The 23,711-nt window shown below is 39.1% G+C and overlaps 1 protein-coding gene across 1 annotated transcript in view; it reads right to left on the bottom strand.

Annotated features, from left to right (window-relative positions):
• STK39 (serine/threonine kinase 39) overlaps positions 1-23,711 on the bottom strand; it is a 451,027-nt gene that overhangs the window by 313,253 nt on the left and 114,063 nt on the right. Inside the window, exons 6-10 of the mRNA XM_088474896.1 lie at positions 16,692-16,801; positions 15,886-15,987; positions 11,693-11,826; positions 8,630-8,678; positions 8,432-8,497 (exon numbers count right to left, since the gene is read on the bottom strand). Coding sequence (XP_088331022.1) covers positions 8,432-8,497; positions 8,630-8,678; positions 11,693-11,826; positions 15,886-15,987; positions 16,692-16,801 — 461 coding nt within the window. The remainder of the gene's footprint in view (positions 1-8,431; positions 8,498-8,629; positions 8,679-11,692; positions 11,827-15,885; positions 15,988-16,691; positions 16,802-23,711) is intronic.

A 23,711-nucleotide genomic window follows, 5' to 3' on the forward strand; every position in this document is an offset into this window, starting at 1 on the left:
GGTCTGTGCCAGTGAAGGTATTGTTTTTGAAAGTGCCAATAGATTGTCAGATAAAAAACAAGATACATAGGGGTACCATGACAAAACAGAAAATATTGGGGGTAAAAAACTAAAAATATAAGGACACTATTAATATTTTATATTGAGGGGGCCACATTATAATTTTTTTAAATGTAATGTTTTGATGTAAGCACAATTTTACTTATTATATAATTTATTGTTTTCCTTCTACAAATACATTCTCATTTATGATAGTATAGGGAGGGGTTGTTTTTTTATTTGGTTTTGTACCGAGGTCATGAAGAAAACATAGCAAACGCTCAGAGCCTGAGCCATCTCACCAGTCACAACCTTTTGTTTAGTAGTATTACAGTGGTTCTTAAATGCTGCTTGGTAATTCTAGGGCCTAATATTTCTTTATTAGTAAATAAAAAAAAACAATCTGGACAGCGATATGTAGTGCAGCGGTTGCTAAACTTTTATATTTCCCTTTTCTTGCGTTTAATTAGTTAGGCGGACTCAAAACCACCAGAAAAAAGGGCATAACCCCACTGTTTTTCGCTTGGAGTGATTACATAGGAGAGTTATGAGACTGTCTATTTGTGACATGTGTTATCAACGTACTAAGGGGCATATTTATTCAACACATTTTGCTGGAAATCCCCAGAAAACTGAAATTTTCGGGGGGTACTCGAAAAATGTAAGTATCCCCTGAAAGTATTACAGGGATTTCCCCTTTCCGATCTCAATAGCAGCCCCCATAGGTTTCTATGGGAGCTGCTGTTTTGTGAGATTTACCAAGCTCCGGAATGGCGTTAGCCATTATAGCCTATAGGCTACATATTGCATAATTTACCGGGAGAGAGATCCGCACAATAGTGTAGGTTTCTCTGTGTATGATTACTATACACATTGCAGAGATTCGTCTCACCCTGGATGTGATTTTTAATACATACAGTACCTGCTGTACAGAATGTCTTACTGCTGCGAATAGCGGCGATAAAATCTAATTTTTGGATCTAAAATCCAATCAATAAAAGATGGGCCCCTGAAACTTTAACTGTAAGTGGCAGGAGGCTAAATACAATCTCTTTATTATTCAAACTACACAACCAAGAACCTGTTTTTTGCTCCTAGTGTAGATTTGGTGAGTGAGTGTTGGATCGTTTTTACATTACTTATGTGGTCACTTGTGTTGTGTTTGAGCAAAATGGGGCTATTTTTGCACACAGGTTCTAATTACAAAGATATTAATACATCTATGTAACTTGTATGTATTTGACAAGGCCATAAGTATCTTATTGAATTTAATCATGAACACTTTCTTGACCTAGAATGTCCTCAGTTTTGTAGTGGACAGTGCAGTGGTATATCTATAATGAGTGCAGCGTGTGCTGTGCATACAGGCAACTGGGTCCAGGGGGGCCTACACCGCACATCCTGCACCATTTAGAATACTTACCTTTCCGGAGTCCCACATCAGCGCTGCACCAATCACTGGAAAAATGGTGCAGCCACCATTTTCCCAGAGATTGGCAAATGTGCAGTACAAAACTCACCAGGAACATGGCATGGGTGCCATGTTCCCGGAGACTCATGCATGGGCAGCCGACTCTGGTATAGTGCCAGAGTCTACTAGCCACTGTGCTGCAGAGAGAGGAGGGTGCACACACGGAGGCTACACAATGGCCCCTTCCTCTCTTAATTTTCCCCTGACATAGTGACACCCTGTAATCAATCTGATCAACAGAATGGTAACAGCAGCCAGAGATGGAATTGTATGAGGCAGTGACCCGTCCCCTTGTGTCATTACATAAGTGAGAAAAACTTGTGTCCAAAACTCGAGAGGCTTGTCTATAACCACCTCACCACTTACTCTTTGTAAACTCATTCCTTGAATCTCTCCATCCTTTCATCCCCTCCAGTCTACAGAAACTGTCCAGACAGAGGGGGAGATTTAGACATTGAGAGAAACAACTGGAGAATTTTTGTATTTCCTTATTTTTCTCCTTTGGTCCAGAGGGGTCGTATTTCTATAAGGAGGCATCTGGGGGAGTTACAGCTGCCTTATACTGTGACCAATGATGGCTGATGGCGGAACTGATGTCTGTATTATTCCTTGTGATGGCGGTTCTGTGGCTGGACCACAATAGGTGTAATCACCGATGGTTTGACACCTGATGGTTTTCTTCTGCTGTTTATTATTTTCTTGCCACCCTATTAATGTCTAGCACATTGATAGTCTTGCTGCATTACCCCCTTTCCTTTTCTTACTATGTATCATATGTCTCTTATGTGTGATGTGGGTACTACTGTACTTCAAATGTGCTTGCTTTGTTTCTTCCAGTTTCTGGGTTTACAGTATGTCATTTCTGTATATCTATTTAGTGTTATATTTCAGGCACTTAGGCAATTCATGTTATAATAATATGTTCTGTCCTTTTCCTTGATTTGACAATATATCCCGTGTGACTGCTGCCTTGTCTTGTAGTGGCTGGGGAGCTCCTTGTTTCTAGGCTTGTCTGCATTATCCTGCTTTTATTTGACATATAGTTTTGCAGGTCATTTGCCCCACACAGAATACACAGAGGATTTGACTGTGATTGGTTGTTTGGGTTTCTAAGGTATGCTAAGGTTGGGGATTGGTATACAGGGTTGGTGTGGATATTTCTGTAGCTGGGGTTTGTTATGTGAATCCTCTGTGTATTCAGTTTATTCTTCTGTTCATAGCACTACACTTGAATGGTTTATATTAGGTTTTAGGTGTCTGCTTACAGTGCTGCCTGCTGTTGGAAATTTGTTTAAACATTGCTTCTCTGTTAATAGTGGGATGTTATCCCTTTCTGTTTGTTTAGGGCTATAATTCCTATTTCTGGTGTGGTCTATATAATTTCTACAAATTTTGATTTCTGTGGACCCAGTCCGATTGGTGTGGGCTTGAATGGCCATCTCTTTATTGCTTGAATCTCTTTGGTTTCTGATATTTTGGGTCCTCTGGGGTTTGTACACTTTCTTAGATATATCCTCCATACACTTGCTTTTCTGATATGGTTGGACTACATTCTTGTCTGTTATTACTATTCTCGATATGGTAGCTGCTGTTTTCTAAGTTGACTAGGGGTTCGTCCAACATTGGTTCTCCTATCCTTAGCAGTTTATTTTGATATCAATATGTTCGTTATGTTCATATTCTGCTTTTCTTTTAAGTATGTGTCCCATATTAACTTATGCGCTGTGCTATTTTCTCCTACCATGATTATATATGTACAGTATATCTTGTTTTATTCTTTGTTTTGTATGTGTGTTATGTAACTCTGAAAAACCTTCCTATAAACAAAACTCAATACAAAAAAAAAAAAAGATGACTTCCCTTCAATCCCCTTGCAGGAAAGAATTAGATGTCAAATCACTTATTCAAATAGACCTTTATATTGGCAACGGTAAAATAAAGATTTGTACAAAAACTGGATTAGACACAAAATTTCACACAAGTCTGTACACAGAATTGTACAAGTCCAGTTTTCTGTCCATTCTAGGTTTTCATGCCTGGGACAAAAGGCAATTTATTTGTCCATATAACTGCTTATATAACCAGTGTGTTACTTCATCTCTGAAGGGTTTCTCCACCTTAAACAAATTAATGTACTTGTAATTTGTATGAGTATCTGGATAAAAATTATAATTAGCCACTGGTCAGACCACCTGTGGTTTGGACTGATGTGCTATATCCCACGGGTTTGCAGATACTATCTTCTGTCTTGACCATAACTGTGGGCTTAGCTCAAATACAATTGATTTAAACCAATAGTTTTGTCTGCTTTGACCATGTGCAATTGCTAGATGAGCAACTGCTTGAGTATAAGAACTTTCCTCTCCGTAAAACTAATCCCAGCCTAGTCTACTCCCGATTAAGCCTATCTCCCCCACATCTTCCATCCTCTTTCTAACATATGTACTTCAATGGAAAGGAGACCATGGAGAGGTCAACATTAGTGTGGAAGCAATTAATATATTGCACATAATAAGCTGTTCTCATGGACCATGTCGTTGTTAAGTAATAGCCTACATAGCAATGTTTTCCAACTTATTAGGGCACTTGACGCAGCGCCCTTGTGTTGGTCTGTGTTAGTCAAATGCAGATTAAAGTGGGCAGTTGCTATGTTTTTACTATTCGTCACTGACTGGTTAAGACTGCTCTAACCTGCATGAAAAGCCCACAGATTCTAGTACATAGCATTCCGCAGAACACGAATACATAACAGAGAGCACACTGTATGCAATATATTTCAGATATTACAGGGCACACATACCATTAATAAATGAGTATTTATAGAGAATGTTTTAGGAACGTTATGAATGGTGCTACTCAGAGTAAATAGCATATTCATGATGTATTTGATGCATGATCTGACAGTACTGTGACAATTCCCTCTGGACCTTATAACACTGAGCTTATATCATGTACTTTGAATAGCTGTATTATGAAATAAAAAAAATCTCCAAATAGCATAGTAAAGTTTCCACTGCTGAGATCAGTCTGCTGGCTGAATGAGCTTACACACTGTGACATTCTGTCAGAGTACACAGATGCTGCCCTTGATATAGACGCTTGTGACGCAGTGTAAACCACTGGATGGCGTTTTACAGATGCTAGATAATAAGGTAAAAGGGGAAAGTGTATGCCAACGTTTTCCAAAGGAAATCATTTTGTCACGAGTCACATTATTTCCATCCAATATCATCTGAAAGGTTTTAATTTTATGTTCAGTCATCATACTCTAATTTGAACTAGGATTACAGCTTAGCAAATGGTTTCAGAGTTAGGCCTGTATTTATCAACGAGTGATATTCTTGTTACCACTTGTCACTAATTTTAAATGGTGCTCCAACCAATCAGCTCCTGTAAGTTTTCAAACACATGACAGTTAGGAGCTGATTGGTTGGAGCACCACTTAAGATTAGTAACGAGTGACAACAAGAATATCAATCATTGATAAATCTGGGCTTTAAATATCTTGGTGTTCCTGAGATATCATTATGAGATTATGCTGGCTACATCCATATTGTATAACTGTTGCGAAATCAGTGTAGAGCTGTATCTATACTAGTATCAAAGATCATTTTACCATCTTGAGAAGACACTGATATTACCATAAGCATTAAACAAAACTCCTACTTATAAATCCTTTTCCCTCTATTGCGTCCTCCCTCATTTGTTGCAAGTACCATTTCCCCAAACACCAAGCTACTAGTTGATATAACATAAAGTGCAGCTCTAGTGTTAGAGAATGTGGAAGCTACTGACAGGTAAGCCTATGTTATAGCAAGGTAAGATACTCTACCCTGTTATACAAAAACAAAATAAAAAATAGGTTGTCCCCTATTAGATATAAGAGAAGTTAAAAAGGTAAAAAGTCACACAGACCTAGTTATGCTTTAGCCTTTGACATTGATACAAAACATAGAGATATATTTATGATGTTGTAAGATCTGTGTGAAAATATACAAAACAATGAATGATGACTAAGCGTTATTTTTTGTATGTATGTTCTTTTTCCACTATATAATCCAAACGAAACAAAAAAAAAAAAAAAGATGCTCAGATAATGAAAGCACGCATATAAGCCAACAAGTAAATAAATGGACCCAGTATCTGCCGGGTCAGCTAAGCCTCTCTCTCCCTGCCCTCTCCTGTCCCATTACATTTACCCCCCGTTCCCAGTAGTCTTAGGTGCACATTAGGTGTGACGTGCGACGGAATGTGCACTGCGCGCAGCTGCGATAAGGTCGTCACACAAACGTGATGTCCTAATTTTGATCAGGGTCCCACTTTATGATTATAGATACAGGGGTCTATTTACTAAGCAGTGTTAGGAGACAGGAGTGAAAAGTGATAAGATGCCAGCCAATCAGCTCCCAACTGTCATTTTTCAAACCCAGCCTGTGAGATGGCAGTTAGGAGCTGATCGGCTGGCACCTTATCACTTTTCACTCTGTCTCCTGACACTACTTAGTAAATAGACCCCACAGTCTTACACAATTCTTCCATTAACACTCCCATGAGCAGGGATAGGTGGGACAGGAGACAGAAGGGGCATTCTGATGTTGGTGGCATGCAGTAAGGGTATATATACACAAATAAGGATCAATCAGACCTGCAGAAGCGCGGCCTTGCGAACGATGATCATATGACTACATCACAGCATATATGCTTCTTAAATGGTATATATTTTGCACCTGCTGTTGTGCAGGTGCCACATAAGTGCTGATAATGACCTATAGTAAACCAGGCATATATGCTACGCAGTATGGATCTCGAGATGTGCAGATCTCTGTATATGGACGGAAAAATGCTATTTTTCCCTGCAATTCTTTTTAGAGTAACCTATGCCCATATTGCTATCAGCTCTGCATCAGCCACATTGCCTCTTAATTTTAGTTACATTTACTATGGGTTTGCCTAGATACATGTTTGTACTTTGTACATACTCAATACTTATTACCATTCAGCTTATCAATTCAATATGAATTTGTGGCATCACTAAAAGACATGCGGTGCATTATACCAGGTTCCCAGTTTATTGACACATTTGATTGTAAATGATATTGGTTCAACCAACAACATGCAGAAAACAGGTACACTTTAAATATAAAAAAAAAGAGATTATCCAATAAATAATGAATACAGGGTTTTTGAAGTACTATTTCAAAGTCAATTCATGGTGACAGGTCCAATTTAGGACAATCGAGCCTGTGACTCATCACCCAGTTAGGGTAATGACAAAGATGCCAACATCAAGCAAATGGAATCTCTTTCTTTCAGAGGATCCAATAATACAGGACTTTTTTTTTACAAGAGTGGCAGCAACAGTAGGCTCTTCAGCAGAACAAATGGCACAATCAGCAGCATTGTCAGAAAAAGGTGCCCGGTTTCTTACGGATACGGAGAAAGAGATCTACATATTAGATGGCACGCCGATAAAACACTTTGGTGACAATGACGATAATGAGCTTTGAAAGGAGACACATGGCTCCGGGCAATGGAAAGCATTAACCTACATCACACACAGACAGGATTGGAAACCAGTTGATTTTTTTTTTTTTTCTACAGCTAAAGGGAAATGGATATTAAGCTGGAGAGATTAATAACTGTGTATACTCGTCACTCTGCCAAGGTGCCAATTACAAATGAGCTGCACGGATACATTTCATCTGTTCAACATTCATTCAGGGTATAGAACAACCATGATTTGTAAGCAAGTAACAAGAAGCACCATTTATTCATTTACTATGCCATTAACAGCCAAAAATGGAAATTAATTTTATTTATATCCCTAGTAAAGGCAAACATAGGTATGTTTAAAGACTAACTAAAATTGACAAATTAAGTTCCCTCTATCATGGTACTGCAAAGGAGAATGGGTGACACTGGCAGAGCAATATAGATTTGTGCTGGCAGTACTTTATGTACCCCAAACATCAGGATCAATGATGTAGCAGCGAGAAGAGGCATTCATATACCCATACTGTTTTTTTTTTAGTTATTCTTCCCTCACTACAATACTTTCAATGAATTAATTCAGCAGATAAAATATACCCTTTACATTATTCCAAATACTGTATGTGCATTTTATTGCATGGTGTTTGATTTGGACCATAATAAAATATATATGTAAAATGCGTTTCTTATTGTTTTTGTTTTGTTTTTTATTTTTTTAAAACAACTTTTTATAACTTTCAATAGCTTTTATTTATCAATGATGTAATAACATGCAATACCATAGGCTAGGACATCACAGACATTAGGCTATTTATAGTGACGGCACCCACAGTGTGGGACAGTCATTGCCATAAACATTCTATGTTGATAGCAACAAAATAGTTAATCCCCATAAGAGCCCTCCACTCTTATTTATTTATGTGTCATATTAATCACAGCTTAATGGCGTGAAAGTGGGTATGATATAATTTGGGGAGCTTGGCTGACACTAATCAGGGGTATAGAATGTACTTTTCAGTTTCATATGCGCAATTCTTTTCTGATGCTGAAGCGCCTTTTAAGGATGAGCGTTAATTTTGGTTTGCTTACTGGGAGTGTGGAAAATTTGTAGTGAGCAAGTACAGTACTCTTTTTACCAAAGATTATTCCATACATGTGTGCAAGTAATGAAACAAAGCAGACTAAGATCAGTAGTTCCAATAATTTCATAGCAATGAAAATAATGACTGTCACATGTCCACTGTATCCTTGTTTCTTTACAAACACATAAAGTCTTCCTTGAATATTTTTCCTTTATTTCAATAGAGTGATAATCTATAGAATGCCAGCCCTCACAGAACTATGTATCCCATGATGCACAGCTAGACAGCATGTCAGCCATGTTGTTCCACAAGAGCTTAAGTGGAGAAGATAAGGCAAATGGTATCTTACCTTTTTTCCTCTCTGAGAAATATTTGGTGTACTGGTAAGGAGTTTTTCTATTAGATACTCCCTATTCTGTAAAATAAAAAAAATCAAAGATCCTTTAGAGTACTGGTAAAAGCATCAACATAGTTACAAATACAATTCTTAGCAAAAACTGTCAAAAAGAACCAATCAATCAAAAAAATAAAATTATGGGGTACTTACCTTGGCTTTTTGAAAGAATTTACATTTTAAAAGCTCAGCTGCCGTTGGCCTAAAATAAAAACAGTGAATTTTTTTTTAAATAATGCAAAACAATTATGCAAAACAATTATATGTAGTGTCAAAGTTGACCTGGTATAACATGGGAGTGGGAGAGAACACGGTGCTCTATATGCTATTGGTGGTGGTGGGGGGACGACTCTTCATGAGACTTGTCCAGCATATTATATAGAGAAGGATACTTTGTTACAGCAGAGTTTTACCAGTAAAATGATTACCTTGCTGCCAGTACTCAATAAAAAGACTCTGTAAATTAGTAAAACCAATCACACATAAAGTTCTATATAGTCCTCTTGCAGTCCCTGCCAATTGATATTTTCTATTGTGATCAACCAAGGAGTAAGTCTGAGTAAGGAATGGGGAAAATCCCAGCAGGAGATGACCTGCCCCTTGCCAGGGTATCGGTATGAAATACCGCCTAACCCTAACCCCCCCCTGTAAGTGCCTAAACCTAACCCCCCCTTCCCCGCAGCCTAAACCTAAGTCTCACGGGGGGGGTGCCTAACCCTAACCTCCCCCCGAGGTGCATAACCCTAACCTCCCCCCGGGGGTACCTAGCCCTAACCCCCCCTTCCCATAGCCTAACCCTAAATCCCCCCCCGGGAGCCCCTAACCTAACCCTCCCCCCCGCGGCTGTCCGCGCCTGGTGCACCTTTGATCGGGATGCCGTGCATCGGGCTCCTGGCGCAGGTAAAATAACAGGCGTCGGGATTTCGACGTCTGTCATTAGACCCTTGCCGGGATCGACGGTTGGCATTCGGACCGTTGCCATCCGAACTGCATACCCTTCCCAGTTCCCTTCTTTCAGACTTCTCTTCTACTGACTGCTACGTAGCTCATCTAATAACACAAGGGAATTCCACAACTACATCATTCACATTGTTAATGTATTAATGATAATATATATATATTTTTTTAACATTACAAGAAATTGTTTTTTAACAAGAATGTTTTCATTACACGCTCTGCTTCTGTTTTCAGTGCAGTTATCATTAAAACAATAATAATTTCTAGCTATTACTTTCTTGTCAATTACTATGGGGCCTATTCACCTCGCCGCGGGAGATACTTAACACCAGAGCAATTCATCATCAGGTGCGATGACAGCTGCTCTGAAAAGCAGCTGCCCCCGCCAATAGTTACACTGCTACAGAAGTAGCAGCGTTACTCACCTCCACCGTTGGCCGGCTTCTGCGCATGTGTGATCTGAGGTCACGAATGTGCAAAGCCACTGGGGAGACAGGGAGGAGGCAGTGGAGGGATCTGCTCGGGAATTATTTTGGGATTGTACAGATATCTTGGTAGATTTGCCTTTGACCAGAGGGCCACACTGTGTTCTGCTATGGGGCCCAGACATTTCTAGTTAGATCTCCTGGATAGTTCAACATGTTTTTCTTTTCAGCCTACAAAGTATGTGCTGCAGTATGTGGGTAAAGCCGCATACACACTGGACGATAATTGTGAACGTTATGAACTATAACGATATAGTTGAACGATATATCGTCCATATTGTTCAGTGTGATGCTTGCTCCCACGGGTCATCCCCAGTTGTCTGAACATGCAGCTCAATCTGGGGATCGTGAATGATGCCATGCAGCCGAATGCAACATGGCCCCGCTCCCCCTCCCACCGCCATCGTTTGTCGTGCATACACACTTAACGATGCCGGCACCCCTGCCGGGCCCGCGGCTTCCAATATCGGTGAATACACACATCGTCTAGTGTGTGTGAGCCTTAAGTGTTATTATTATTTGTTTAGATGCACCCTCAATTTCATATGTGCTATATTTATCAACAATATTCTGCATGGTGAGAAAACAGTACATTAAATAAAAGGAAAAACATTGTGGATTAAAGACTGAACCATGTTTTCTAGAGCTTAATAAAGAGGTACAATCTGGATCACAACCATAAAATGTGAAGAATCCTGTTCTAGAGCTTATGGCCACGAGGGCAGACCTGTTGGATCCCAAGGTGGATGTGTACTTCTCTCCTGTAGGAGTATAGTACAGTAGGAGCAAATTGATTTGTCATCCACAGATCCGTTTTAGAGGTCTGAACTTTTTTATTAAAATGTACTTGATGCCTGGCCACACTGTACCCAAAAATCAGCTTTTCAATTCTCTAAACTTGAACTAAAAAGGTTGTATTCTCATGTATATTGGTGCCACCACTAAATGGCTGATCCCTTGTCAGTAGGCAATGGATATGTATTTATACCATACTAAATATAGTCATGTATTTGCTTTTGCATGTATCTATTTGTTTATGGCATCTGCAGTGCTACCATTTACTATAAAGTATGTTACAGATAAATACAACATTTGATGATGTATTTATTTGATGCAACATAAGTTACTCACATCATTTAATAAACTGTAATGTTATTTAACCTTCCCTTTAGTCATGGCATCCTGGCAGTTTGGTATATTTGTTGGAAAGGAAAGAAAACTAACATCAGGGTGGATGATAATAATATTATTATTATTATTAATATTAATAATAATAATAATAATAATAATAATAATAATAATAATAATAATAATAATAATAATAATAAAAAACAAAATAAATTATTGTGCGAAAATTTAAGAGCATAGCGGCAGACAAAAATCATAAGAGAAGTGCACAACGAAGACCGGAGAGGAGGGGTGACATAAAGTAATTTTACATTTACCAAGTCAAGACATTATAAAACATAATGGAGCACCAGCTATGCTGAATATAATCACTGTAGCAATATCCTGTGTGCTATTTTACTGTTATTAAATATTTAATTGACTGCAAAGTGAAATCCACAGGGAAAAAAAAGCTCTTTGTGCATGGAAAAGACCCCAGGTGGTGAATATTTTTCGTCTGGTATTGCAAATAAATGCTCTTTTTTTATTAACTTTATCTCGTGTTCGACGTTGTGCAGAGATTCGATACATGAATGTGTTCAGTGCACTTTCCACCCAGCAGACCGACATCAGCAACAGATTCTTTGGGATAAGATTAACTTCTTACCTCTTTGATGGGTCTTTTTGCAGACAGAGCAAGATTAGTTTCCTAAATGATTTCCCATATTTCCTCATCATCTCCTTATCTTCTATTCCGGTTTCTAAAGTTGGGGGATCATTTTGCAAGGTCAGCATTAGGACCTGGAGAATACATCATACTTTTTATACTTATACTATCATCAAAATTGTAAATACTTTTGAATTATCACTAACTATAGATTTAAGCAGAAAATCATTATGCTGTACATTGTACACAAATGCCTATATTCTTATTATATTATTATTGCACTTGTATGTAGGGGTTGCAGTTATGTTTGTAGATTCTCTTGTTTATACGTAATACAGTATCTTATTCCGTTTTTACTGTGCTGCAAAATACTGTAGTAGGAATTTGTATTATTGTCAACAGAGAGGCACAAAATACCACAAGTAGTTCTCTGTAAGACTAATAACGTGATGCAATCCTGCTTTTGAAAGCATAAAACACAAAAGCATTTTGCATTATGGTAGGGCCCTTGCAAGTTAAAATATGTATTTATTTCCTGTAAATCATATGTGTATATTTGTTAAAGCATACAATTGTGGACTCTTTATATACAGGTATATGCATTTATAATTACAGGTAGCATTTGTCAAATGAGTTGTTCGGCTGGGTGAAGTGAAGTACTGTACAGCTTAGGGTCTATGCGATGTTTGATTTACAGAGTAACTGTATTTTATCCATTATTTTTTCATATTACAATTAACAAATCAACCCTGGATTTCTCTGCATTGCCTGTCTTTCTCTCCTTAATAAATTGCCTAGCAGTGCAACTCACAGTGGACGAGACGCATCAAGCACCGCTTTTATCCCACCACTGATCGCATGCATAATAGCGGCATTTGTTAATGTCGTATGCACGACTAATTATGCAAGGGGCAGCTCTTCCGATAAGAGCTGTCCTTTGTGGTGTGAGGACTCTTGGTTTATGATCTGGGAGTCCTTCTGCGCATGTGCGGCTGCAGGGGATGCTGGGAGGGATTCTATTGCTGTGGCAAATGCAGGATTTCCAGAAAGGGGTTTCCAAAGGCTTAATTTTAGCCAATTTATTGGTCTGTCAATGAAGAGGGCAGAATTAGTACTTAACCAGCTTTAATAACCGTCATACAAAGTGTATTGTGTATATTAATTCGAGCATATACAGGACCAGTGATCACAGTAACCCATTATGTGTCATACATAGTGTATTGTGTGTCATAATTCCAGCATATCCAGGACCAGTGATCACAGTAACCCATTAAATGTGTCATACATAGTGTATTGTGTGTCATAATTACAGCATATACAGGACCAATGATCACAGTAATCCATTATAAGAGTCATACATAGTGTATTGTGTGTCATAATTTCAGCATATACAGGACCAGTGATCACAGGAAGCCATTATATGTGTCATACATAGTGTATTGTGTGTAATAATTCCAGCATACACAGGACCAGTGATCACAGTAAGCCATTAGATGCGCCAGTAGGCCATCCTGCCTGAGATGAACGTATTTATTTTAGATGTGGGCACCATTCCAGACTATTGGAGCAAGTCCGGGAGCATGGAGGAGTAGCTAGTACCTAGCACTGCCCTTGACATACTGTATAGCTACATATTGGGCTCTATAGCAGTGCATCTCAAACAGTGCATTTTTTCCAGATCTTCTAGTTGGAGCACAGGGTATTTATTACTGGCTGATACATGTTCAAAGATCTACAGGTGGTGCTAATTATTTCATTTGTGATACTGAGAAGAACATGCAGCACTAGTAACAATCTATTATATTACTATTTCTATTGTGGTCATTGAGTGGGCTGGCCTGGAAACCCCCTCTGTGTTTGCCTATGTATCGGGGAAGTCTCCAGCCCATAGGCTTCTATTAGGCCACTCTATCTATAGATAGTGTTGCCTATCGGGAACAATCTCCAGAAGTTTTCGCTTTCCAGAGCTTGATGCATATGGGAAATGGGGTGAAACCTCCGAAAAACTACATTTTCAGTGGTTTGAACACATTCTTTAAGGGTAGTGCATCCCACCCAGTGACTGTAGAAGAAATTAATAGGTTTTCCGAATCTTTTGATGACAGTTTTCTGGATAACAGATTTGGAGGGGGAGGTGTAGCAAACCTTCTAAAGGGTGGAGAAGTTGCTCCATACCAACCAACCAGCTTCTACCTTTAATTTTATAGACTATGATTGATACACGGTACAGTAGTTAGAAGCTGATTGGTTGCTATGGGCAATTCTCCATTTGTCCACTTCTCCACTCTTTATAATGTTTGATACATTTCCCCAGTGGTATAAACAAAGGTTTATTTTTATCAGTAAGTGCATTTACATTATGGGGCAGCTACTGTACTGCGTCAGATGTAAACACGATTTGTATTTTTTTCTGGGGCAATTGCACTAATATGGGTGGCAAAAAGTAGCAATTGTAGCTGGCTGTAGGGGTCTGACTAGCGAGTGCTATAAATAGATAAGGGAAGGGGAGGTAGGGAAGGATTGATTGCACAGGAATATTGGTGGGTAAAAAAGATTGTTTTAAAGTAATAAAGGTAGAAGGTGCACCCTCGGAGTAAACTGAGTATATCAGAGAGAAGAGAAAAAGGACTCCGTATGTGGGGCACACTCCTATAGAATTACCAAGCTATAAAAAATACCTTTTATTGAAATTCATTAAAAAGGAAAAGAGAAAAAATTGGCCAAAATTACCTACCCTGGTGTAAGTTGCATAGTTGATAATGATGACTGCCTCTGATTGGTTGCAAACATTAGAAACACACCCATAACCCTGGTGTAAGTTGCATAGTGGATAATGATGACTGCTTCTGATTGGTTGCAAACATTAGAAACACACCCATTTATGTAAACACAGTAATTCTGCTACAATAGTATTATTACAGTCAGATTACACTGCAGTGCACACTCATTTGCACAAATAAAGAACGATTAAAGCAGATGTCTGCACATATATTTTAAAATGTGTCATAAAGGGAAAAAAAATTCTATTTGTGTCCCATTTAAGATGTTCCAAAAAGCTTGAGTGCTTATTACAGATATCTGTTCTTACTGTTGTTTCAGTCGCGCCAAATAGACCCTCTTGTACGCCAGCTCCTGTGCCACTCGGCCACGTGTCTTTCTGGTTCAAAATGTTAGTCTGAATCTGTGCAAAAATGGCGCCAAAGCGAGCGGCCGCAGCTTTTCCTCACACAGAGTTCCGTTGTGCATCATCTGCAAGTTCGTATGTGTGTAAAACCAATTCCAGCGCCAATAAAGGTAAAGCCAAGCATCTTTAGTACACTGTCAGCAGCTTTGTGCTGCGTCTGCGATGTGACAAAGATGCAAAATGTAAAGAAAAATATGGTACGCTCCTCCTCTCAGAGCGTCTCAATCATGGCGGGCGTCTCACACCATATGGCGTACAGACAACCAGTAGGTGAGGAAACATCTGTTTCTGCACACTCCAGCCATTAACTGTAATGTGTTTCCACTCTGTACTGTGATGATTACCAGATTCAGTACTCACTGTGAAGCCACGCCTGCAGCTGTATTCCAACCATATCTGACCCAGGTACGTGTAGGGGAGGGAGTCTGCACCTATATACTTGCGAATGCAACCAACTCTTAATAGGTCCAATGGATTTTGCTACCCCATTAGTGTCTGACTCTGGATGAGACCGGTGTTCCCACAGTGGGGGTCATATTTGACATGGTCAGTTTAGGGCAAAAATACAGGGGAAATAATGTGCCTTGTTCAAATGGCAACATATAGCATTAGCATCTGTACAGAAAGAAAATTGGATAGGATAGCGGGATGCTCCATTGTATGCAAGTAGAAAAAAATGGATTCATTTGTGCAAAATAAACCACGCTGCACCAGAGTAATCAATGCGATTGAATGGAGTGAATCCTTGAGGTGGGTTGGGTGTGTATATCGATAAGAACATTGCAGACAATGTTCGTGTTGGAACCATAATCTCGGCACCACGATGTCAACCCTGTTAAAATGCTATCGGCAGTATACTGTACTGTAAACATGTTGTGTTTATGACCACATACCCCTGACGCATGTTATGGTATTATTGGCTCCTTGTGAATTAACAGGCTTCATTCACAATTATTGGTTTGGTCAAAAAATGGCTGCCTTTGCTGGGCGTGTCACCAGGTAACCTTACCTTCATTGGAGGATATTTGTGATAGGGAGCTGAACCCGTAGCTAGTTCAATAGCAGTAATTCCAAAACTCCATATATCAGCTTTGAAGTCATAACCTCTAACCTGGAGATAGGAAAATGAAACCACAGGTTAGTGACATATACATAATGCAGATTTATAAACGTTAGAGTATAGCATTTGTCTATTTTTTTTTTCCCTCTGAATAAATTCTCTTTAGGAGATAATACCTGGAATCTGATTGGTTGCTATGGGCAACATCACTTCTTAATAGAACTCCCATCTTAGTAAATTTACCCCAATGTGTTTAATTCATTGATTTAAACATTGTTTCTTCAGGTCATCATAGTTCAAAGCTATTGCATATCTGTATTTGGAAAACCAACACAATGCACGTGACTGAGGTCACTGGTCTTTCTAATGCATAGTGGCCAAAAGTAAAGGCCTTATGTTTAAGGATCCTTTTCTATTTGCATTAGAAACACTGAACATATGTGACACACATTTTTCTTACATTAAATATATAGAATTTTTTTTTTTCAAATGCAGTAAAACAGGTGTGTATACACATTAATCCGGTTACTCCAGATATGTCAGAAAACTGTTTGGAAAATCAGCATAGACTATATCCAAACAAACTTTTTTTCCAAGTCTGCAAAATGCAAACATCAATTTTCACACTCCTAGCAGCAATAAGGAGGTAATAAACATCATATTTTATCAAAGCTTTTTTGGTAAAAACATAACACATTTGCAGCCATACTGTACTGTTCAGTATGTTAAAACACATTGTCAAACTCATAAAGTACCTGCTCCATTACTTCTGGAGCCATCCAGCAGGGGGTGCCAACAAATGTTTTCCTGACTTTATTTCTGGTGACATCGCCACCTGTGGCTAAAAATGAACTAACACCAAAATCTGAAATGTAAAAACAAACAGAAAAAGAAAATACTGTAATTATTAAACGCTCACATTTATAAATAGCTTTAAAATGTTTAAATTCTCAAATTAAATTTTAATCTCGTAAAATCATGTTTATAAATATACCTCAATTTTGACTAAATTTATGGGAAAAAAGAGTTTTCAATATAGTAGTTTCCAGAAGAGGTTAAGCTGTGAGGCCATGGTACACTAACATTAGGAATACTAATTATGATGTCTCATTTCCTAACATATTATAGGTACATAGTCACCATGCACCAATGGCAACCAATAAGACACTGTACTGTGTAGATTTGTACCACTGTCAGGAAAAATCCTCCAACTCATAAAATGCTCCTGGTGTGTTGTAGTTCACTGTGCACTGCTATGTGAATGATCACGTGCATTGACATTTGGATTAATTACACTGTACAACAAATTATTACTTTTAATTTGTTTCCATTGTAAAAATAGTCATACATTACTAATTTGAGGTCAAGAAAAACGAAAATGATTTCAGAATGTTTTTACTAGCTCTATTTTTGAGCTACACTACTTGCACTATACTGTATGTACATTAGTAATATAGTCATAGTGAAAAGCTATTTTAAAATAATCTGATATTTTCTTGATAGAAAATAAATAACAGTTGTTTTAATTCAATCAATCACAAATAAGTACACAAAACGAAACAAACATACAGCATACGAAACAAACATACAGCATACGAAAGTATTATCTTATATAGTGGCCTATTCATGGGGTGCTCTCTCTTTGCTTGTCGCTTGTCTCCTCTTCTGGGGCATCTCTTGTCACTGTCCAACAGTAGAGATTCACCTACCCTGATATCTTTGTTCCATTGCTGAAATGTCTTGGTGGAATCTCTCACTATGCTTGTCACTCAGTGCACCACAGTTATCGTGTGTGGGTAATCCCGTGAATCGCATATATTTGAATAGGGGAGGGGACAAATAACTGATTCATTTAATTGGGTCATTAGGCCCCGCCCCCTCTGCGCGGAACGCAGATTGCTGGTAAGATTCTCTCCAATCTGCCCACTTCACTAGGAATACCCCTACATTGTCATAAATGGGCTATATCTCGGAACTCAGAGCTAACAGAGTTTTAAATGTCATATTCATTCTTTGCATGCTGAAATCAATTAGAAGTAACTATTTTCACATCGGAAACATTTTCATTGTTGTGCAGTGTTATCTGCAATGCTATCCATGCAGTATACACACAATCAGCATGCAGTGACTTCACCTCTTGGGTAACTTCTGGCAAAACCAACATGTGGCTAAGTCCACAATTACCATGAAAAGAAACTGTCCATGAGTGTGCTTCCCATTCTGTGACCATGTTTGGAGGTGGCGGCAAGGTGATATAGCTGAAGGCGCATGTGCCCTGCAGCCCTTTATACCAGATGCATTAGGGAGCTAGGGAGGGAGCGGTATGAAGATGTGTGAGCGGCACCCTGTTCTCTAACTGTTTTACTAGGAGGCTTGCGAACTTCATAATAAATAAGAGATGGGTGTTCGTGCTTGCTTAATCGTAGGCCAGTAATGAAAAAACATGTCAAATATATATTCTTATATACTTTGGTAAAATCAGCCATTTACATAGTGACAAATATGCAAAATTGCAAAGATAATTTATTGGTGAAATGGTCCCGTGTTTGCCATGTGCATACACAGATCTGTGCCGCTAGTCTAGTTTTTGCCTTAGTGCAGATATTTGATCTTGGCTTATTATAGGACTGCCAATGTCATTGTCAAACTCCTACATACGATAATTTATAGACCTCCCGCTTAATTAACTACTCTACAATTTTTTTTTCTTAAAATATTGCTCATTTATGTCTTAAATAAGTCATGAGAGTAAGGGCTTAATACTCCATGATTCGCATTCAGACATTATGAATCTTACTAGTTTTATACACTTTCATTAGTCTGGATGATGTAAAAGACATCCCAATTATGGTAATAATCAACAAACCATTACATGCAAAAAAATAAATTTTGCATGACTAACAACCCACAAAAAAACGGTAATGCGCCCTCAGTTGGCAGTTTCCCCTCCTTGAGATTCCTTAATGCATCTTTATCTACAAAACTAAACCTTTTTTCTGTAGCATATAATCTGATGAATGACTGCGACTAGTCTGAAATCAGTATGAGGAACATGACGATATTCCTGGCTCCTCAGAAGGAAATGCACTCGCGCAGTTTCCGTTGAGCATTGCCATTTGGGAAATGACCCAACCCATAATGACTCTCCCACTTTTGTATTGCTCAGATCATATTATGACCATATTATACAGCTCTGTAACAAAACAGTACAGTTACAAGCGCTCATATATTTCTTTAAGTTCTGCTGCAGACTGAAAGATGTTGCAGTAATTTAGGAATTGCCAAATCCCTGGAGCCAATTTATGTACAAAAAAAAATTGAATGAAACTTTGATACATTTCTATTCAGTCTACACAAATCTGCCATTTCTTAATTACATAAATCCGTAATGCACTAAAGTACATTTCTGCCCATTACTATTATTATGTAATTTTTCTTACATTCTCTATCCTCCAGCTCAACTCTCTCAAAAGGATTAAATTACTTGGGGTCTCCTAATCAGTCTTCCTAGATAGAGTCCCAGGGAATTCAATTCTTGCGTCCTACTTTCCTACTTTGATTATATAATATATATATTGTACTACGTTCCAGGAGAGCACAAAAAGTAATTCTTGCTTTCAATTACCCCTATTTTCTGTCAGCCCTCGTATATCAGGTTTATTATAGACATTATGGCTTATACTCCTGCTCTGCAGGTTCAGCTTAAAGAAACATAAAATAAAATATATCTCAGATGATTGGAAAATTAATTGGCTTCCAGCTCAGTAAGACTGCGGTGACTGTATTCTTCTTTAATAGTCGTCAAATTTTACAGAGAGTTTGAAATTTCTGCTCTCAAGTACTGTGTTGAAATTCAGCATGTCACATTAAAGGTCATTCACAAAAGTGCACATGCTTTATTATTTGCACACACGGGCCCATTTATCCATCTAGAATTAATTAGAGATGATTAATCACATCCTGATTTTGGAAATAACCTCTAGAAAATCAGTCTGCACCTTTTTATTATGTTTTTGTGTACAGAACTCTGGGTCTGGTTGAACACATGGTAGCGAGTGTATAAGTCACAAAGTTCATACTGACAGCATTTTAGGAATTTCCTCTTCAGTAACCGCATTTTTTAGTTGGTTGCCAAAAATATTACTGTTTTCCTTCATTTATGTTGCCCCTTATGGCAGAGCCGTAATTAGACTTTTTGGTGCCCTGTGCCAGAGAGAGCATTGGCGCCCCCCTCTCCCATTTTTTAACTGGGAACGTAAGATAGTGCACCTGAAAAAGGGCCATGGCCTCAAGGGGAAGGGCCAGGGAATAGATAGGGGAGGCCAAGAGATGCTGGGGATATAAGAAGAGGAAGCTACAAGTGAGAATGATAATAAACAGGAAAATTGACAGGCCCAAATAGCACCCCCTGCACTGCGGTGACCTGTGCCATGGCACTGGCCGCACTACCCCTAGTTACGGCCCTGCCTTATGGCCCTTATGACATGGGGACTGTTTGTATTACATTACATTTGTCATTTTTGTGTTTGATGAAATGCTCTTAGGAGGACATTTCCTATATAAAGTGAAGCCAAAATAGTGCAAAGTCATTCTGATTACTGGCACCTCCTGAGTACCCATTAGAAGCAACACAGCCGGATTGAGAGCTTCATGGGCCTGGGACTAAAAATGATCATGGGCCTATTGTGAGGAGGTGTGATCAGTGCTCTGTGGGTGTGGCCAGTAGTACTTGGGCGTCTACACTCATACACCATCAGCTCCAATGTCTCCCTAAATAGGTAAAAGTACAAAAATTACAACATTTTCTGAGGAAAATAGAGATACAATTTTAATACTTTATATGATTTATGGCCGACCGTGTGACCAGCTGGTGGCTGGTTATCGTCATACTGTCCTGACAATGAGCCTAGTTTTATGTGGAGGCCCCATTGGTAATCTGGCCTTGAGAATTAAACCCTTATGCAGGAAGAGAAATGCTGTGAGGAACCCTGCGTAAATGAAAATACGCATTTTTCATATATGTGATATCATGTATATAACCTTATCTAGCAAAACTACATCAAATTTTTAACTAACAGAAAAAAACTTTGCGCTAAATTTTTTACGCCCACAGATGTCATCTTGGCCCACAAGTCCATGTATTTCCTTATGAAATTAGATGCAGTAACACAGACATAAGTGAAGATAGGGTATGCCTCTGGAGCTGCACATTGTGAAGATCATAAATGACCTTTAGCACCTGCAAATATCATAAATAGATTATAATTAAAAAAAAGTGGCTGTGTTTAAATAATATATTTTAGTCAGTAGTGATCCTCTTAAAAGGGATCGCCCGTGCTGCTAGATGCCACTGTGCACCTGTAACGCAAAAGGTTCCGGCCAGGCATTTCTTTTCCATTACACCATGATAGCGAAGGAGCTCAGCAAATAACATCACACAGATAACTACAGCATGCCAGGGTGCAGGCACAGAAAATGCCCAGGCTTGGCTACTTGTTCATTTTGCTGTAAGAGGAGACCTCAGCATTCCATTCAGTTTCACTGTTTACTTGTCGGGAGTTGCAGGAGAAGAACAGTTTGGAAAAGTAGGACAGTGTTATGACATAAAGATCAACAACTTACACAGAAAATGTCAGCTTAAAGCTTTAAAGCAGACTCGTCACCAAGTCCTTGTACAATGGGCTCAATTCAATTCAACTGGAATTGAATAGCGCCGGGAAGGAGCTCCCGAAGCTATTAAATTCAGCGCGCACGAGCAGAAATCCGACAAAACTGCTGGCGCAATGAAGTTTTCTGCCCTAAAAGCTGCGGAAACAACATACCATATTTAAGGCGAGAGAACAGGCATTCTCCAACATAGCGCGCTGAATTCACTAGCTCCAGGAGCTCCTTCTCGGCGATATTAAATTTGCGTTCAATTGAATTGAGCCCATTGTGCCTTTGGGTTAGCTGTAGAAATGTTCCTGGTGCCGTGCTCAAATGCAAAGATGATGGATAAGATATTCACATTAACTTCAAAGGGTAGAAATTCTGCATTGTAAGGGTGTTCCCAGTTCAGCGGAGCGCCTTTTCACCCTTGCAGGGCTATCTGATATTTACACTTTCCCAGAAATGAAAAAGACAATACACTGTACCGGTCCTTTCTTTCAATGGGATGTGTTTTGCACCATTAGGGAAAGCACATTTATATGCACACAAATACCAATAGATGCACTCTCAAATAAGTTAAGCTTCGACATGTTTGGTTGGAAAATATATAGTGTGTTTGCATCGCTGGGTTTCGCCTTTAATACAATTTCATCAGGAAAAGTGGCAACCTGCAATTTTGCTAAATTGTTACTGGATAAATAAAAACCTAGGTGTCTCTTTTTGCACACGCTTCCTGCCTCTAGGGCTGATTCAGCCGCGAACGATGTCCCGATTCGGTAGCCATTGATTGATGTTTTTGGGACTACACATGCACTGAGCCGCAGCTCGCATGTCTTGAAAAATTCCGTTGATTGACAGGCTGCAGGCGTTTCAGGGTGGCGACGGGGAGCGTTTGGGGTGATGGACACGGTTTCCCTGGCCTCGACAATGTTGTTTTTCTAGGCATCCTGAGTAATCCTGAGTAATCTGAATGTTACTCAGAGGTCCAATGCTGCGATATTGATCTGATGCTGCGTCTTTGGATGCAGTCAGAGGATCAGAGAAGGTGATGAGCGTATTTTTACATAAGACGCTTCCTTCTGCATATTTTCACACAGACGCTGTGTACAAAGAAACAGCGTCAGCGTCATTTGCGTCCACCTCTGAATAGATCCCCTATCTCTCCCATGATCGTGAGATATACGCTAAGTAGTCACACAGTTTTATAAGCTCTGCAGGTGCAGCTACTAATCGGTCGGCTATCTTTGTCTATGGGGATAAGGGTATGTCCTACAGTCTCCAGGCAATATTGTAAACAGTGAATGCTGTCTAGCTAGTTTACTGCTGTTGGCAGTGCTACTTGACCTTCAGTATCAGCAAGCTTGGTGAAAGTACCGATTATGACAAGTAGCATAGGTATATGCAAGCTCATATTAAGTGAATCATTCCCTCTTTGCAACACAACGAACATAATTATATTTTTGCTTTATCATGTGCATGCTTGCATGGGATGCATCTGCAGCCAGCTGGCCTTTCGCTGACACTGCATCCCATGTGTACGTACAGTCCATGTATGCCTGCCCCCCAGCTGTAACTGAGCAACTCCATTCGGCACATGTGCAGTACAGATTTCCTCCTCCTGCTCCAGCCCCTCGGCAGTGATGTATCAGTCTGTGACATCACCATCCCTGCCGAAAATGCGACCTGTGGACACTGGTGGGTCGGGTCTCTGTCACTGGGGATCTATTACCACAAGTACTGTAGATTGGTGGTAATGCTAATAGGAGTCTATTGCTGCTGGGGGTCCTCTTGTCACATGGAGGTGGGAGGTAATGTTACAATGGGGGGCTAGAGACACCCCCTGGGCATATTTTTTGTTCAATGAAATATGTAAATCCATTTTTAAAAATACATTGTAAACTTAAATTAAATAAAACAATTAAAAAACTAGACAATTTCTAAGCAGTTTTGGGGGAAAGTAGCCAGTTAGTGGTTAAAGCAAATATTTAATTACTTCATTGGTTGCAAAAATGAAGATTTTTATTGTTACTTATTTGACCTACATTCAAACCTTAACATTACGTCATTCTTCTACATCAGTGTTTCTAAAGTCAAGTCCTCAGGGAGCCCTACAGTAACACTGCATG

Source organism: Taudactylus pleione, unplaced genomic scaffold (genome assembly GCF_031769625.1).
Source record: "Taudactylus pleione unplaced genomic scaffold, aTauple2 ptg000156l, whole genome shotgun sequence".
In the NCBI taxonomy this organism is placed as follows: Eukaryota; Metazoa; Chordata; class Amphibia; order Anura; family Myobatrachidae; genus Taudactylus; species Taudactylus pleione.